The sequence below is a fragment of the Solanum verrucosum genome, unplaced genomic scaffold, assembly GCF_900185275.1.
Source record: "Solanum verrucosum unplaced genomic scaffold, falcon-dt-bn FXZP01000165.1, whole genome shotgun sequence".
NCBI classification, from domain to species: Eukaryota; Viridiplantae; Streptophyta; class Magnoliopsida; order Solanales; family Solanaceae; genus Solanum; species Solanum verrucosum.
The window spans coordinates 1,505,300-1,524,857 of record NW_026020340.1 but is presented as its reverse complement, the minus strand read 5'-3'; the positions used below and the strand labels follow the sequence as shown (position 1 = coordinate 1,524,857).

General features: G+C 36.3%; 3 protein-coding genes across 3 annotated transcripts; all 3 read right to left on the bottom strand.

The window, feature by feature from the left end:
* Window positions 1-309: 309 nt before the first annotated feature.
* On the bottom strand, window positions 310-6,866 carry LOC125837231 (pumilio homolog 4-like). Its single transcript, XM_049516387.1, has 11 exons — window positions 6,703-6,866; window positions 5,187-5,881; window positions 4,163-4,772; window positions 3,618-4,071; window positions 3,394-3,535; window positions 3,167-3,274; window positions 2,639-2,851; window positions 2,444-2,554; window positions 1,713-1,907; window positions 700-874; window positions 310-610 (listed from the first exon to the last, which is right to left on the bottom strand). Exons 2-11 carry the CDS (start codon window positions 5,874-5,876, stop codon window positions 552-554), a joined length of 2,757 nt encoding a protein of 918 aa, XP_049372344.1. The 5' UTR covers window positions 5,877-5,881; window positions 6,703-6,866; the 3' UTR covers window positions 310-551.
* An 836-nt stretch (window positions 6,867-7,702) lies between these two features.
* Window positions 7,703-9,612, bottom strand: LOC125837154 (psbP domain-containing protein 7, chloroplastic). The gene is made up of 3 exons (XM_049516295.1): window positions 9,140-9,612; window positions 8,802-9,015; window positions 7,703-8,186 (listed from the first exon to the last, which is right to left on the bottom strand). The coding sequence occupies exons 1-3, from the start codon at window positions 9,507-9,509 to the stop codon at window positions 7,880-7,882; spliced, it is 891 nt and encodes a 296-aa protein (XP_049372252.1). The 5' UTR covers window positions 9,510-9,612; the 3' UTR covers window positions 7,703-7,879.
* Window positions 9,613-10,033: 421 nt separating this feature from the next.
* Window positions 10,034-18,090, bottom strand: LOC125837010 (SART-1 family protein DOT2). Its single transcript, XM_049516143.1, has 12 exons — window positions 17,303-18,090; window positions 15,313-15,454; window positions 15,165-15,219; window positions 14,595-14,708; window positions 14,392-14,488; window positions 14,246-14,312; window positions 14,042-14,101; window positions 13,335-13,950; window positions 12,004-12,365; window positions 11,034-11,254; window positions 10,684-10,768; window positions 10,034-10,386 (listed from the first exon to the last, which is right to left on the bottom strand). Exons 1-12 carry the CDS (start codon window positions 18,049-18,051, stop codon window positions 10,312-10,314), a joined length of 2,643 nt encoding a protein of 880 aa, XP_049372100.1. The 5' UTR covers window positions 18,052-18,090; the 3' UTR covers window positions 10,034-10,311.
* Window positions 18,091-19,558: the final 1,468 nt, after the last annotated feature.

Genomic DNA, 19,558 nt, shown 5'->3' with positions numbered 1-19,558 from the left:
AAAATAAATGTTTTTAAAGAGTAGAAAGAAACTATTTTCTAGGAGCTAAATAATTTACTAATAATAATGTATTTATTGATTTGATATGAATGTCAAATTCATATACTATAACTTAAAGTTGATTTTAAAAAAATAAAGTAAACATTTTTCATATTTCATATGTAATCACCCATGGGACAAATATAAACAACGTCCCTCCACTCTAGGTCTCGAATTCAAATTTTAGGAACGTAGAAATCTAATAGAAAGTGTTTTCCCCCTTAAAATGTCTTGTGTAGCGTAAATCAGGATCAGACAAATAGAATTTCGAATTTCAAATATCAGATGATTATACAACGAATCATATGTAAAGTTTCCTCAATTTTTTCATGCTTGAGAAGTATCAGCTTATTTACAATAGTTCCAAAAAAACATGTAGCAACTAGGATATAATACGTCGCCTCATTTCACTACCCAAAAAATAATTACAGAGTTTCCATTTACAATTATTTTGGCAGAAGCAAAACTGGATTGCTGCTTATTTACAAGCTGTACACAAAAAAAAATTGTCTTCAGTTCTTCAAAACTGGATTGCCTCGAGAAGAATTCATCGATAAAGCCACATGTTTCTCTGGATAAATAAGACGATACAATGATCGTTATAAGTTTGTTAAAGACTAAAGTATCACGAAACATATCAAGGGAGAGGGGTGTACCAACCTCCTGTCGCGATGAGTTTTTCAACACGAGATACAATGTGTTTCCCATAAGTGTATTTCTTGAGGGCAGTAAGGTGTATTCTAATACGCGAAAGAATAAGTTCACGACTTTGATCATCACATGTCTCAAGAACCTTCTGTACTACATAGTTACCAAATGGATCCTTCATCATAGCCTGCATTGGAAAATTGAAGTGATCATGATTGAAGATCGTTAAGCTTTAACACGATAGATTTTGTATGACGATGAAAATGCTCAAGGAGAGAAAGAAAAAGAGAGGCTTGTGTTATTGTAGAGATGGTGTGTATGCAGAAAAGGGGCATCACGTGTTAGCAGGGTCCGAGAAAGACCAGCACACAAACTATACGTAAGATTGGAACTTATGATCACTCTCTCGATTAAGCCTTTTACCTGTCTTTGAATTGAACATGTCGGTTACCTACAGTTAGAGCTTAGTTTCTATCTGAGAAGCCTATTCTGTGCACTTACCTTGAGTTTCATGCTGAACTTTACTGATAGACGTGGAAGGGAGGAGACAGGGTGATGAGAAAGGAAGAGAAGGGACAGCAATTGTGAATAACAAGTTAAGCAAATATATTTTCCAACCTTGTTATGTGTTTCGATTACTAAACTAAGGATCGAAGTACTACATGGTTCACCAATCCTATTGTCATGACGACTAAGATTTCCATAATAAGAACAAATATGTTATGACTTCTCCTGGAAGTCCTGATTAGCATCCTAGTGTTTGTAGTGATTCATATTGTTGCTACGACGGTCTTTTTAAGACTACGTAATTATCAGGATTTTAAGTGTTTTATAGTTCACGAAGTGAATGTTCATCGCACCAAGTACCCTAAAACAAATGGCAGAAGCACGGATGTAGAACGTTCACTTAACACATGCAAGAATAAGAGATAACATGTAGTTGTTTTTCCGCTTTTCAGCATTTTACCTTTCAAATGCAGAACAGAATGGTGCAAAATCTGTGAAAATAAAGAATAGTAAAAGACCTGTAGAGGCTCATTTTCTTGTGTTGAACCAAGCATTTCGTTCACCAGAATTTGACGCTCCTCTGGAGTTGCAAAAATCAAGCACTTCTCAACGACATTAGAAGCGTACTTGTGCTGACTCATCTTTACAATTTGTCCAGTAAGCTTGCCTATTATATCAGACCTCTCATGTGGTTTACCGTGTTGGAGTACATGCTAGAGAAGTAAGGAGAAGATCGAAATAAGAACCAAGAACAGAAGTGCAGCAACTTATAATACAAAAAATCGAAGAATTCCACATCATCTACTGCAGACGTTTATCAGACTCGGAAATTCAAAAATGAAAGCCAGTACCTTAGTAAACAGCAGCTGCATAAACACCTATTCATCTTTTCAGCAGAAAAACTAAATACTCAGCCAACTAAAGGATATTGCTGAAGATTTCAGGACACATACAATCAGGTAAAGTCGAGCATATCAGACGTTTTAGCAAAGGTGGATACAACTTATAGTCAGAAACCTCTTGTGCCAGTTGTAATCGACGTATTAATTTTTGCCTGAATTTTTATCAGTAGGTGTAGTAAAGAGCTTTGTTCCTGTAACTTAGTGGTCTACATTGCTAAGAGCGTAGTTGATTTAAGCCAGCATTCAAAAAGGCGGTTCCAGGGCAAATGAGAAGTGCCTCGAGACAGTCTTAAGTAATGACGTAAAGTAATGATGACATCAAGATGAAAATGTCTTAAGTTGATTACCTGAATGACATAGTTTCCATACTGATCCAGCACTAGAGTACCGGCAGCCTGCATTATTTCATCCATGATGGTCTTTTGTGTCTCCGGGTTATTGCAGTACTCAAGGACTCGCTGAAAATGAACAGATCCAAAGTGGTTGAGGGAACTCAACACATCAAAACAAAGAATCGAAAAAAAAAAACCATATCAGTGTACCTGAATGACACGGCAGCCATAAGGATGTGTTGATAGAGACACAACATGCCCGAAGAAGGAAGCTACAATAAAGTGAATTCGATCTTGAGGTACATACTCTATGCACTTCTGAATAACATGATTACCGTTCTGATCACGAACACATTTCATCACATAGCCATCTAGTTCTGTAGCCATTTGCTTCTGCAGTTCCACATCAAAGACTTCCAAAGCCTGTGATCATATAATATGTTTCATTCCGTAATCCAGAAAAAAGGGACAAAAGGATGAACTATTAAGCAAGGATATCGTACTCTATCTCTTCGTCTGACTTAACTGTTATAGCGGATAGAGTTCAATTACTTTGATGTGACAAAACATAGTTTTTGACTTTCTTAAACTCCGTGTCAAGTCAAAACCATACAAATAAATTGAAACGAAAGGAGCACTTATTTGTCATCGATCTAGACAAACACATATGAATGCACAAGACATGACTGTGCTCTGAAACTAGATCGAGTTAGTACAGGATAAAGTATAAGGATCAACCTTCTGAATAACTCTGCAACCATACATTTGAAGACTCAGAGGCAAAACATGACCGAGAAGTTGCCTTGCTAGTTCCTTTCTTTGACTCTCCGTTCCATGCTCGAGGAACTGTTTACATTGATTAACAAATGACAATCAATACAAAATTCATCTAAGATGTGTACAGTTTGGAAAGGAAAAAGAAGAAAAAAGAAAAAGATAACGATAGTTTAAACGACTATCAGTACCTTTTGTATGACATAATTCCCAAAGACATCTGTCATTAAACTGTGAGCATGAGGAAGAATTTCTGGGAATATCTTCATCTTTTCTTCGACAGTGGCAGTTTCCAGCTTCTTTTGAATAAATCGACTCCCATACTGATCCTTACTAAGTAATAAAAAAAAGGCAGTAAAGGAAAAAAAGAGATGATATAGCTAAAGTATATACGGAAAAAGCAGCTTAGATGCACCTGAACTCGACAACATGATTGAGAACGTCCAAAAGGTCCAACGACCTGGGGTTGTTCTTGAGATCTTCCAGCAGAGACGGTAAAACACTTCCATCAGCAACGTTCTCCGAATGCCATGAACTTTTAGATTCATCGGTAGAATTTCTCAAGGCAGGAGGAATCTGTGGGAGAGGATCACTCTGATACATAGGACTTCTCGATCCTACTGTCACGTACAATGAATTTGCTATTTTATTCTCTTGGCCTGAGCCAAGAGCATGAATCACATGATACCTATCTGTTAAACAAGAATTACGTATTAAGGACGGGCAATATTGTTGCTTCTGTTGTGGGAGTGATGCATCAGCATACATTGTTCCAAGAACTTTTAAGTCTGTATTGCCATGAGAAGTTGCATATTTCGGCTCACTCCTCAAATGGCGTCCATTCCCATTGACACCATTTAAATGAGAACCTAACACATTTTTCAAACAACATGAGCACAAAAGGCTTTAGGATTCAAAATTTAAATGCACACGATATCACGACTGATCAATAAACCTTACCAAGATTGTTATTCAACACCATCTTCGGATTATATTTGTATCCACCAGGTAAATATCCGGTAGAATCAACAATGTGATTGTTATTGACATGGTGTTGGACTCTAGAGTTTTGACTCACAAACTCAGGACTGAGGTAATCCGTATGTCCATCAAGGTAGAATGTGGAATTATGGTCAGCATAATCAGAAACAGTACCTAAATTTTCAGCTCCATAGTATTCATTTAGTTGATGTTGCACGCCCTGCCTATAACCATTTGATACTCTATTTTGAAGCCAAGTCTGCTGCATATTATCGTCATGTTGAAGGCGAGATAATGAGGCAGTAAGATCAGATACGTCAGCATTGAGGCCTTTTGAGCTAGTTATGTCAATTGAAATCTTGGGACTAGGTGATCTTGTAAATGAACGAGGCTCAGGTGTTCCACTCCTCCTTATCGGTGAATTGATAGCAGATGCAGAAGAATCAGGGTGATGTGGATTAGGATTCTGAATCTTTTCCAATCCAGAAAAGCCAGGAGGAGCATTTCCAGTGTGCAATGTCTTTGTGTGTTCTGTGCTTTCAGCGTGTGAAAGATCAGCAGACGAGAGTGCAGATTGGTCAAGTCCTTCCTGAAAAATAAAAGTATCTCATCTTAATTCAAAAGACTCAGAAGTATCATGAGAAGTGGTAGAGGAGAACGCGGTTGTTTTCATTGGAACTCATGGATTCAGGTACGTTTCTGCATTTTATCGATGATTAGACAGGATAGATTTTGAAAAGATGATAGCTTTCTTATGAAATCATGTGACAATAGGGGTTCGAGTGGCCATTGGAACTTCAATATGTACGTCCTGATTGATATTTCCTTCGAGAGGACTCATATCATTGCATACATTTTATCAGTAAATGGAATTCATCATCTTTTAATCTAAACAACGTTAATCTGTCACGAACACACGTCAACTTGAGAAAGCGTTGGTACATTGATTACTTCAATGAACTAAATAGAAGCATTTGGATATAAAAAGATGCAGAGAGATCACCTGAACTATGTCCGCGAAACTCTTTTTCCTCACACCAATTCCAGTGTTCGATTCCAATGTTCCTCGTGAAAGATTCCTTGCAGCAGTCTTCCTCAGCTTTATCAATTCATCTTCTGCCCTCTGTATAGGGAAACCAGGCTGCATCGCGAACAATGATGAACCACCACCTTGTTCCATCAAATTCTTGCTCATAAAAGCACATCCTCCTGCCTGAACCCTCTGAGCAATTCTCCAATCTTCTCGAGACATCAACGGTGGGGGCAATCTAGGATTAAGATTGACATTTGAGTAATAGTACGCTAAGTACGCAGGGTGTGATCGAATTTGCTCTTCTGTCAAAATGTCATTGCTGGAATTACCACCACCACCACCACCACCATTGCTGTTGTTACTACTATTAGATTGTGCTAAATTGGAATTCCTAAACAAACTTCCAACAGCACTCAACGATCCTTCGACAGCAGGAGGAGCACTACCACTCCTCGATATATTCAAATCCCTCTCCCGTTCACCAACTAAATCACGATTATGTTGACATTGCTGCTGCCTCACAAGTATCGACTCGAGCTCACTCTCCAAACTGTTCTTGCCCTTTAAATTCCCATTATAATTTGGTGCCAACATCTTATCAACATTACTCACATTCACACTGGACAGAACAACATTATCTTCCACACCCCCTTTAGTCATGTCAACTAGATAAATCCCATTAAAACACAACAAATACTCACAAATTAGATATCCAAATCAATACCAATAAAGATTTAATACATCAAGAGCAAGATACTAGTACCAAATGAAAAGTAAACACCTTTACTAGACTAAAGTACAACAACAACGAACCTCGTGTAATTCTACGCGCGGGATCTGGAGAGGGTAGAGTGTACACAAACCTCTGAGAAAGTAGAGAGTTTGTTTTCGACAAACATTAAAAGTGCTTACTCATGCAGGTCTATTGCGCAGTTGATGATATCACTCTGGACTAGTTTCCACGTGCCAACAACATACCCAGTGTGTTGTGGTCTGGGGAGGGCAGAGTGTACATAGATCTTACCCCTATCTCGCAGAGGTAGAGAGGTTTTTTCCGAAAGATCCCGTATCAAGAAAAATCAATAAAAAAAAACATCTTATTTCTCCACCCCATAATTGCTAAGAACAATTAACATACTATACAAGCAGTGGCAGAGCCAGAAATTCCAACAAGGGCAAACCGGTGCACTAGTGGGGTCCAGGAAAAAGCCGAACCACAAGAAATTCTAACAAGGGAATTCAAGATTTCACATCCTAAAATTTGAATCGCGGATTCAACAATTAATATATAGTAAAATTTTCAAACGAACGCAAATTCAATTGAATCCCTTACATACACATAAAATTCAAATTAAACACAAAAAAACCCACAAAAATTGGATAACATTTTTTAAGACATAACAAAACATGTACATTCACATAATATAAGATTTAGGCACGCAAATCGAGACAAATATTATATGAAAATTAAGACAAAATTACTTACATTGATGGAAAATCTTGATGTTTTTTCAAGCTTCCATACGACAATCTAGTAAAAGGGGTTGGGGTTAGAACATGAAAGATGAGGAAATTCTTAGATTAAGAATTAATCAAACGTTAATTTAGCAATTATTAAGGTTGTTCAATTCTTTTCTGATTGTTAATTAATTACGTGTACTCCTATTGTTAGGGATGTGTTGTGGTTTTACGTGCATGAGGGATTTTTTTTTGGTTAATTAATAACTTGTGATAATAATGATTAGAAATTAGTACTAATAAATTAATTAATTAATCTTGTTTAATTTAAGGATAAAGATGTATATAGACACGTGTTGTAATTATAAGACTTAGGACCTAGTTAGGAGAAAATATTGGAACCTAAAAAAAAGTGAATCTTGAAAGTTGTAAAACATTAATAATATAACTTATTAAATTTGTTTAAACTTTCGATGTAATTTTAATTTTTTATAATTTTAGATCGCGTGTGAGATGGTATTTTTTTCATGATTTTTTTTCATTTTACATTAGGTTACACGCCCAAGTTCAACTTTAAAGGGTGAAACCATCCGAACACTTGAAAACTCTGCTCACAAGCTTAGGTTCACTGAAATTTAATTGTCTTATGTTAACTTAGTCAATGTTGCTACCAACATGGAGAAAATCCTTCTAGAAACCTTCTGTAATAAACTAATAATTGATCAAACGTCAAAAACTCTGAACTTCAATTGGCCTCATCGGCCTTGGCCAATTCTTAGAATCAACTGGTAGCTAAACGCTCCAATTTTAAAATGCACAATTTATCAAAATCATTATCATTGTATTTGTTTGAAGAGATTAAGAGCATTATCAAACAAATTGTGTAGTGTAAACAAAATTTATAATGATATTCTTGTTACAAAGTTGAGCATCCAATAACTAATGCCATAAAAAGAGAATTGTTGGACTATTATGTCAAACTTATAATCATTTGAAGCCCTAGCTATTTGTATAAGGCCTCTTGCATTAGAGTTCGAACTCGTCTTCTATCTTCTATTTCATAGCCCCTTTCGTATTCTCAATCAGAACAATCACCAACTTAAAATCTTTTTCTTTTATTAGGCACCAACTCTAAAAGAGACGACATCAAGAGGGTCCTGAATCAAATAAAGCAAGCAAGTCTGTATTATGTTCGATTTACGACTTCATGATGTTAAGCTAAAAGAATCAGCTATTTTGTAGAAATCTTCTTTCACCATTGGCCAAATTGATTGTGGAGATTGTGAATTCAAAGTGAATAACTTTCCTCCCCTAGCACAACAAACAGCAACATTGTGTCTCTGAAATGTTGGGCTTTCAACTTGAAATTCTAATGTGTAGTATTTTTTATTAGAATCCTCTCTTAAATTTGCTTGAATTAGTGTCCCTTTCACATTAGGTCTTTTTCCTGATCCTGTAATAATCTTCACTATAGCCTCACCTACTTCCTTTGGTCCTCCAAATGTCTCTATCCTGCCAAAAATCGCGTTGGGATCAAAATAACAAAGCGTCATGCAGAAGACATATCTTGAACAATGATAAATAAGACAACAACAAATATAATTGGCACAATATATAAAACATTAACTAACATTTATGTCCTCCAACTTTAGGTGTGCACAACAGCAAAAGTAGGAACTTAAACTTGTATAAAGATGAACAAGTAGACACACGCGTCCTACAATGTATTAATACACGTAGGACGTCAGATAGGACGCATGTGTCTACTTGTTCAACTCTATACAATTTTAAGTGTCTTCTTGTGAACTCCCAAAATTGAAAGACTTATATATCATATAAGACCAAGTTAAAGAGCGTGTTTATATATATTATGTCAAAATAATTTGACTAAAAGATGCATGATATTTTAATATGGTTTGGTTACTTGACTACCAATGATAATGTCACCTTTAAGGACTAACTAGAAACAACAAAAAGATTGAGGACATCTCACAAAACTTGGTTTATTTCCAATTCGTAACAGGTAAAAAATTCAGAACAAAATCCTAACAAAATGCAACAATATCGAACTCGTATAAACTATATGAAATTATACATTTTAAGGTAAGATTAGGAATCGAAGCTTACGAGAAATCAATAGGAACTTGTGCAACAATAACACTAACATTGAGCTCCCCATTTGATCCCGGAGGACCAAATGCAACAACCGGTTCATTCACATTTCTCCGTCTCCGATCACCACTGCCACTCAACGATGGCGGATCTAGTGATCGTTCTACTTTCCCCGCGGTTCGATACAATATAGTTTGATCACCCACCCAATTTGATGGATACACAAACTCTGTAACAAAAAAAAAAAACAGAAAATCCGTCACCAATTGTTTTAGTGGCAACTCATATTGTTGCCACAAAAAGTCCAATCTTTTGTGATGATATATAACGTTGTACTCAGTTAACTTACTGACCAAATCCTTCATTTGTATCAAGACATCGAGTATAACCTCTGATAGGATAGATTACATCGAGCTTAAGACTCCGAGCACTATCGGGGGATAGGCCTAGTAAAGAACTAGTAATGCTAGCAAAATTGGCACCCAAGGCTACTATAGAAGCTGTGCCAATCCCTGTAAGTAAACGCCGTCTGAAAACTGATTCGAGTGGTGCAAATTGATTGGATTGGATTGTGTCCTCTTGGTTATCTGAGGGCGACTCCTGAGTCATGTATATTTGAATCCTTTTAGTGAAAATTCCGACTCTGTTATTATTGACAGAATTATGACTCCGCCATTGATGGGATGTAGTTGTTCCTGTACGAAAATAATGATGCATTGCCATTATTTGAGTCTTTTTTAAGCTTCTTGATAGGCAGAGTGACTATGTAAAGTTGTGACAAAGGAAGAAAGAAGATGAAGTAAGGTTATCCAAATCCTGTGGTCCTTATTCTTTCTTGCAGCTCTTCTAACTTATTTTAATTCGCCATGAAATCTATATATCAATAAAAGTAAATTTTATTTATAATCAAACTACAAACGACATATTTCAATTGAGCACATAAACATATGATGAATTATTTGTAGAAGAACTTCCAACATTTTGAGAAAACTTACATGTATGTGCCATAAATAAGTTAACCACTTAACATAAATTGTCTCCTTCAATGATAAATATTAACCTCAATAAGCTTTAAAACATCATGCAAGTACTAATTTTTGTTGAAGAATATATATAATAGGGAGACATATTTTATGTGATTAACTTATTTACGTAATAAATAGTCATGAACATGTACATATTCTTTTAAAAAAATATGAGTTTCACCCTTTATCATGTGTTTAAATTTTCAATTGAAACATGTCATACTTTGAACGTCTAAATGAAATTTACTTTCATCCAGATGACAAATACAGAAGAAATGTTGAAATGCTCAGCACGATTATAATTGTGATTTAAAGGACAAAAACAGTAGTATTGTTCAACTACCTGTGAAGTACACTACTATTTTCATGTTACTATGCCATTTAACAGAGGCATCACAATCGAACCTTTTACGCCACAGCGTAGATAGAGTTTATGTACAATTACAAGATCTTGTGCATAAAGCAAAAAGTATATCTTCAACAGCGAGTAGTATACACGATTAATTTTTGGTCTTCTTTTGTGAGCTCCCCTCTCCTGGTTCAAACTTGCGTTTTATGCCCAAAAAGTGCTCAACCTGAAAGATGATGCGATAAAAATTACAACCCTGAGAACTAGATGATGATCAAATAGAGGCCAAAATGTGCAAGCACTAAAAACACTTATCAGATAGAGCATTAAGCATAGCATGAGAAGCAATCCAGACTGCAAAAATATGTGTGCAGGTGGACAGCTAGTGAGCACAAGTAAAACTTGCATTGCTTGGACTCTTCAAAAATACGTGTGGCAGCAATTTTGGAGAGTCCGAGCAACAAAGAGTAAAACAGAATCATAGCCAGCTACATAAGTATCATCATCAGCAAAAGACACTGACCTTCTTATCACCAAGCATAGGGGTCAAACCTCCAGGCAAGTCCTTCTCAACAGTAGCAAAACCACTTCGAGGATCACTAGTTTGCCTGAAAATGACAGAACACTTCGCAAATTACAGACCATAGAGAATGTTGGAGACATTAAAATACAAGCTTGCGACAGGAAAATATGAGAGATCTCTGACAAAATGTATCTCTAAGGCCAAATCAAAATTGATGGAACTTCAACAGGACAGAAGCATAAGAACCCTGCCCTAGGCAACTGACAAGTCAGCTGCATAGTTGATATTCCAAGGGAAAAGATCTACTTTTTGAATTAAAGCACTTTAAAGAGAGTAAGGAAAAAACAAACCCTGGTTTAACATTTCCGCTAAGAACAATATATGGAACTCTTGTTTGAGCATGAGTTTCTCTCATCCTCTCCACAGACTGTGATGGCGTATCTGAATTTCTCATCTGTTTTATCTTCAGCTCCTCCTGATATTGCCGCATACGCTTTTCTTGCTTCATCTTCCCAGGCCCCTTCCCATGAAATTTATGTGAAATCAACCGAAAAGCCTCCTTTGGAGTCAGCTGAAGAAGAAGAAGCCACATATCAATTGAAAGATGAGGCTACACTAGAAAAAACTCATAGAACCAGAAGGAAATTCATCAAATAGGTGTTCAGCAGTCAGCCCCCACTCTCCCCTCTTTTATTTGGTAAGTGTCATTACAGTCAGTTTCATTATATTGAAAATTAAAAGATTACCCCCTCTCAATCATCATATTTCCAATCTCATTACAGCTAAATCAAACTCCATGGCGATAATGGACAGTAGTCTCACAGGAGCAATCTCGCCATTCTTACCTGCTGTTACTTAGAAATCCCCTCCATCCCATTTTATGTCCACACGCCGGTACTAAATTGGAGTTTTATGGTATATAAAGAGATGTTAGATCAATTTATGAAAAAAATTCACTTCTATAAACAATGAATTTCATAAACTTATTGATAATAAGAAACTCAGACTACTGAATATTATAGAGGAAAAATTTCCCTATCAGACCGTACAGACGCAGCAAAAAATTTCCCTATCAGAAGGCAGTGACATCTTTACACAAGAAAGTGTGGGACAGGAGGACTGCAGGAAGCAAGGAGATTTTTTATTCACAAACCAAGGATGGCAAGTTACAGCTTCCACAGAATTATCGCGGGGGGAGGGAGGGGGGGGGGGATACAATTGGATAAACAGCATACTGGTTGAAGGGGTTAATAGCACAAAACTAGTGGCGAATAGAAGTTAGAGAATCCAAAAACTCATTAATCAAGTAGAAGTACTTACAATTCGCCCATACTCATCAGTCCTTTCAATGTGTATTTCCTTTTTCCCGTCCTCACTACGGATGCCTACGAGCTTGCTCTTCTTCTTGTCCATGTTTCGACCACCCCATTCAATATCTTCCTTGAGTGTACCTCGTTCTTGCAAAAGTTTGAGAACCCCTGATAAACCTTTTCCAACTGGAACTTCACGTATCGTATTATCTGGAGTTACTTCCATTTCCTCCTCCTTTACAGAGGGCTCCTCTTCCTTAATTTCCTTCACTTCGGTCCAACCACCATCCTCATTCTTCATTTCTTCATCAGAGGGTTTTGGCAACACGTCTTCCTCCATGAAAACATCATCACTACCAGGTTTTTGTTCCTCTACAAGATCAAACAGGTAATATCAGATAATATCACCCTTGAAAGCCTTTGCCAAGTTCCAGTAAAGACCAAAGTAAAAGTTGCAGTTAATGATAATATAAAAACACAGCAAAAATACAACATTAAAACGTGAAACATGATTGCAAAACCGTGTTATGTCCTTCCAATTCTACCAGATATCCCTGGAGGGACGTCGAGATATATGTTGAATAGGATATGTGTGACTCTCTTGTCTCAGAATCAATTCCAATGACAAACAAGACTTTTGCTATTGAAAAGCTTTTATTTATTAGACTTTCTGTTGAAGAACTTCTACAAGGTCTTTTTGTTGAAGAATTTATAACAAGGATAACTCTAAATGCTCATCATCACAAAAAAACACCCTTAGGCATGGACATGCAAAAAAAAAAAAAGAAATTTCCATAAAAACAACACAACTTCTATTCACAAATAAACTGGAGAATATCTATATACTATAAACCTCCAAATTTTTTTACTTTCTTTTCTTAATCATCTAAAATAGGAGTTGGAGTAAGAAGGAAGAGTGACTAATTGTAGAACATTTCAAAATTCTGTATCAATATTGTACCTGGAGAGTAAACTGTAATAAGTTTCAGAATTTTGTGTCGATATATCTGGAGACTCAATTGCAATGTGTATCGGTATTTTGTTTCGATGATACCCCATATAACATTATTCCACACCCACAAGGGGGAGAAAAGGGGACTGTTAAATTGAAGGAGTAATTCCGTTCAGTGATTTGCCGACCTCACTATCCAGTGTTCTCTTCCCAACTCACAAATTACTCATAACTAGTAACACTTAAATTGAGCAAGCATACAAACCTATTCCAAAAACATGGCCTATCCACCACATGCAATTGGATAAACTTTTCCCAATTACCTTGAGAAATCGCACATAATAAAATGGCTATTAGCACAATCAGTCAAGCAAATTAAAGAGTATTACCTTCATCAAGCTGAAGCCCCCAGACAAACTCTTCCATCTCTGTGAAAACAACCTTGTTCTCTTGTGCCTCTCCAGATGCAGAACTTGGATTATCCACTGTTGAATCATTTGCACGGGAAGCGGCAAGCGAAGCAATTGACTCTGGAAAGGTTTTGGCAAGGCCCTCTTGCTTTCTCAAAGCAAGCTTTCTGGCTCTTTCTAAGGATTTTCTAAGCTCCTCATCATCATCATCAAATACTGCATCATCTTCCTCTCTCTGATTGTTCTTAGTTTTCTCGGGTCGAAGTGCTTTGGACGCCTCTTCAGCCTTGGCATAAGCAGCCTGGTAAGCATTGCTCCTCATCTCTGTATCTGCTCTCTCCTTTTCTTCCTTAAGGACCTGCCTTGTCTTATCGTTGCGAGAACCAAGATCACTGACACCCAATCCAGCAGATTTGGCCTCCGCTTCAAGGGCATCTAGGTCCATCTTCTCTTTCTTCCTCAGTGATTTTTTCTTTTTGGGCTTCTTAAATTGAACCATTTCCTCTTGAGTATAGTAGTCGGACAATAATTTCCCAGAAGAATTGAGATCTTCCGACCGATTGATTGAGGAAGGCCCCTGAATCCTTCTCCGTAGCTGGCAATCAAAAAAGGTAACTCTGTTAACAAATGTAACCTGACATACAGTCTGGAAACAATACATGATTAGATAGATAAAAATGACTTACCTCCTCCAGTTTCTTCTCTGCATCAATATTGAAACCTCCAGTTGCATCAAGAATAACTCCCTAAAAGAAAATCTAGGGTAAGAAAGACAGATTGGATGTACAAGTCCGTGCTTCTTAAATTGAGGACAAAATGTTTTTAACAATATTCAGGAAATACGATATTTTCTGAGAATTAAAAAAGAAAAGGGAAACAAAGAGTTAAACCTCCTCTTCTGCCGGGTCATCATATTTTGGTAATATTTTCCTTTCAAAACCAGGGTCATCATTGAACCTACATCCAATCATAACGAGATAAATTAGTCATTCAAACTTTACAAAGAAGTGGTGATTACAGGTATATTAAATCTCACTTGTCATCATAGATCCCTGTTTTATTCTTTGCAGCCTTGTAAGCGTCATCCCTTCGCTTTTGTTCTCCAATTTCCACATTTTCAAGCACATCAACCTCTGGGGTATACAATTCAAGTCACTACAAAATCCGAATCCACAATACTGAAGGCTGAAAGCAGAAACAAAACAAAAGAAAACATGAACATATCACTTATTTGGTTACCTTGATTAACATCATCACCAGCAAGTATGCTCTGATCTTTGAGTGTCAAGACAACAGCCCCACCTTCGACTACTTTGTCAAGCCCATGGAGTACTTTCATCCCACCTAGCTCTTCTGTTGAGAGAAATTAAAGACAAACTTAAGATCATTCTTCAACTATTTCAATTCAGAGAATATAATAAAGCCATTTAACTTCCGTTTCCAAACTGCACAAAAGCCACATCATATTACATGAAAGGAATGACCTTGGATACTTTCATTTCCCCAATGATGACTTCAAAATTTTGGATTTCACATGCAACACCAGTTTGATTAGAGTTGGATGATAAAAGGGACTCCACCAACAATTTTTGTATCATAGGTAGGACGACTAGAACTAGAAGTGAAATCAAACAGACTAAGAATGAAGAGCAGGAAGCTTTGCACCCAAACAAGACAAATGCACCAAGTATATCATTTTTTTCTGTTCCAAAGACAATATATTACGACTTCGATTGAATGTGCATGGTCTTGTAAAACATTTGATTAGAAAGATTAACCAAAAGAAATATTCAGAAAGAAGATCTATACTTGCAGCTAGCCGAGCATTCTCCTCATCATCACTTTCTTCTCCATTCATTTTGTCCTGCAAGATTGTAATATATCATGAAGACCTGAAGTCAAATCAATCCAATTCCAACAGATAAAAGAATCACATGCACATCAGCAGACAACCTACCTGCTCTTCAAAAATCTTTGAAAGCTGTAAGGCTTTCTCCTTCTCAGCATTCCTTATCTCCTCGATCTTCCGGCTCTTGCTAACCCACGCCAACACCTCAGAAGCACCTTCTGATTTTTTCTTCAACCTCTCTTCCTTCATCCTGCAGTCATAAGCATTCCTTCAGCCTATAGCTACCAAGTACAACAAACATAACTTATCAAACCACATCTAGATTCTACTGTGTCAAAACATCTTTCAAGAATTCTGTGCATCAAGCAACCAATGTGCATGTACAACTGCCCTGGTTAAATTACTAAACCAGCACCATACACATCATAGGAGCCAGTGCACACAGCTACAAACCACGTGCTAGCTTAAGACAGATGATAAAACGAATCTCTCAACAAAATAAATACAAATGGATAACCATTAACAGAATGGTAGCAATTACAGATTAAATTTACTAAATTAGCACCACCATTGTCGCCTTTCTCTGGTTCGTTTCTAGTTAAAGTTACATTGTTAATGTTAATAACATCATGACCACCAGACGGGTGGATACCATCATTATCGCTATTGTTGAAATGTGTGACAATCTAACATAAAGGCTTAAACCGTAGGGAGAGCACACTTTTATTTGTACAATCATGTCCTCAACACAATTCTCATGTTTTACTTGGACAGCCTGAAAAGAAGCATGCCTCACTCAAGACAATCTTAAGAGAAGAAGATTCCAACTGGTCAATAGGTGTTACATGTGTCAGTCAACATCAGAAAGCATCAACCACCTCATGCTTCACCGCCCTTTTTTTTTTTTTTTTTGATAACCAAGAAATCCGACTGTGACCCGCCCTTTGGACCAATCACAGCCTTCTAAACTCGGTAGATAATGGGCCCGCCCCTCTACCCTTCTCCACTTAAATACCGGGCTTCGCTTTGCATGGTGTGGTGCTTGAACCTGCGACCTAAGCCACAAATCCTCCACCTTTTGCCACTCGAGCTAGGCCTTGGGGGCATGCTTCACCGCCGTTTTGGAACATGTTCCTAGCCCTTTTTGGTTTAAACTGGTCTGTGCCCTTCAATATCAAAGATGCTTACACTACTTGGAGCTCTATGGAAAATAGACAGTATAGGATGCTTCAGAATTAGTTCAGCTTATAAGCTACTCAATAAAGTCCTTCAACAGATGAACAACTGGCCTTGGAAGAACATATAGAAAGTTAAAATACCCTATAGAGTAGCATGTTTCAACTGGTTGTTAGCCCGGGAAGTGGTGTTGACACATGATGACTTTAGCAAGAGAAATTTTAACATATACTCAAAGTGCTACATGTATGCTGAAGAAACTGAGACAGCCAGCCATCTATTCCAAAATTGTAGGATCACTGACATGCTATGGAAGATCTTCATTAGTCTCATAGATATTGTTTGGACAATGGCAAGAAAGATAATTGAGGTCTTGCTCAGCTGGGAAAAAGCAAGTACAAGATTGACACAGAAAGATCGATGGAGGTTTGTCCCAGCCTGCATTTGGTGGACAATCTAGGAAGAGAGAAATTCGAGATATTTTTAAGTTGAACTGCTTTAGATATTTTCTATTTTTTGAGCTAACTAGAGATACATAGAAGGTACTGCTTCAGTGATAGAAGCCTTTGTTTTTTGATAGGTTGACGAAGCAGTTTGTTCTTCTTTTTCACATGTAAAATATGGTTTCAGCACTACCTAGGTGTTGTATGGATAAATATATACAAATTGTTACCTTCTCAAAAAAAAACTAACATAGAAAAGTAGCAACTCTTTCTCTTTTCCTTTCTTATTATAAGATATTAGCTGAAATCAATTGAATGGTAAATGTTGTATTCAATTAAAACAATACAGTACGATACAATAGAACACACCACAATACAATATGATATATTATGAAACAATATAGTAGGATACAAGATAACACAATACAATATGATACATTATGAAATAAAAGAGCCAGTAAAAAAAATGGGTTACTTACTTCAGAATGCGTTCCTCCAGCTCCGAAGCAACAGCAGCAGATTGTGATCCACCTGTTTCAACTGCATTGTTATGTGACCTCTCCTCATCTTCATGAGAAACAACAATTTCCTGCTTAGCTGCATCGCGATAATCAGAATCCTCATCCTTCCGCCTGTCCTTGTCCTTACTCCTATCATGACCCTCATCTCGCTGCCTACGGCTGCTCCTATCTTTGTCTCTTGACCTTTCCTTATCATCCTCATCCACTTCCTTCCCCTTCTCTTTAGCTCTTTCTCTCCCCTTCTCCTTCTTAGCTCCATCTCTACTACCTCTTTCTTTTTCCTTTTTCCTATCTCTTACCTTCTCACTATCCTTATCCTTGCTGCTCCTCACCCGGTCAGTATCCCGATCTCGTTCCTTATCTCTTCCCCTTTCACCATCCCTCTCCCGGTCAGTATCCCGATCTCGTTCCTTATCTCTTCCCCGTTCAGTATCTCTCTCCCGGTCTTTTCCACGATCTCTACGATCTTCCTTCCTTCTATCACGAGTTGACGAACGATCCTTCTCCAACTCTTTACTCTTCTCCCGATCTCTTTTATGCTCTTTCTCTTCTCTTCGTCCACTACTACTTTTCCTATCTTTATCCTTACTACTTCGATGCTTACTTGAAGAATCCTTAGATTTATCATACCCGCTTTCTTCCATATCATCCTCCCACCGCTCCGAATCAACACTTCTTTCACGTCCATCTATCTCCATCATTCCCATGGCAGGCACACCGCCGGTCAGCTCTAGGTAAAGTAAAGCAGGTGAACAGGAAAAAATTGGCACACACCGCCGTGAGATAGAGGTATACCGGCAGAGGGCGGCTTTAGGGTAAGGTAGCTAAAGCCCCAAAATATCAATGTAAAGTTCAATTTTACAATTTTGAATATACAAATAGACACTTTCTGTAAATTTGAACGACTAGACACATATAACTTATATAATTTTATAGGTAAATTATATAATGGTAAAATATATGTGTCTACTTATTCAATTATATACAAGTCTAAATTAGTAATTTTAAAAATGAATTTTGTAATTTTATTTTAATTTAGATAATATTAAAATTTGCAGAACAAAATTGTCAAGTACCAAAAAAAATTGTTAGAAAAAAAGAAAAACTTCTTAGTCTTCAAAATAAAAATGTTTTAAAATTTTTAATTAAAGTACTTAAATTTTGATATTAGTAACATATTTTTTTACAACAATATTAAAGGTTATATATTGTGAATGCATGTCCAACATCTTATTTATTTAAATTTCAAAAAAAAAAAATAACTCATTTTTTAAATAATTACATCTATCGGAAATGTCATGTAATAACTCAGAATAAGGTTAAGAAAACGACATATGTAAGTATATTTGCGTAGGATATATAAAAAAAAAACTAACTAAAAAATTATCCATTTTTAGCACCTTTTATATAAGGAAACAAAGACATGTAAGCTAATATTGAGAGAATCGAATTTGAGATGATATATTCAATCATTCCATTAGAAAACGGTTATACTATATCTATTTGCAATAGCAAAATTAAAAATTTCTTTTTAGATGAATTAAGTAATTCAATTGATGTCATCAAATTTAAGCAATTTATGAAAAACTACCGTGCATTATTAATCTTTTATGTCGTGGCACTCTGAAAACACATACAAATGCACAATAACTCAAAAAAAAATTATAAATAAATATCTGAAAATTACTTACAAAATATAAATAGTCTCCTAAGTGCCAGTTGTCAACATAGTTACTAATATTGTAATGGATCAAAGTGATAATCCCAGATATAATTACACTCTATGTAAAATAGTAAAAAATGAGAATAATTACCAAGCTTATAGCGGTCATACATTTATTGAGCGTATCGTAATGAAGATATGCATTTTGTTATTTTTATTATAAAAATGCAAAAACTCTTATTTTTGTATTTACATTTTGTTGCCCAGATATTATTTGATGATATATATCTCTTTCTTATATCATTTCATTATGTCCTATTTCCTTGGAAGTCACGTGATAAGTATTTTTCTTAGTTTTATTCTTAATATGCATGATACTTATGATTAAAAAATATATGCCAAAATTAAAATTTTAAAGTTTATTTGCCTACCAACTTATCAAATATATTTTTGTTAGGTTAGTGTCAAAGTAAAGAAAAAAAAAAGTTCTTGGATAAAAAGTAATGCATCTTATGGTTTGATTTCTCTAGAGAAGAAATTCTATTGAGTAT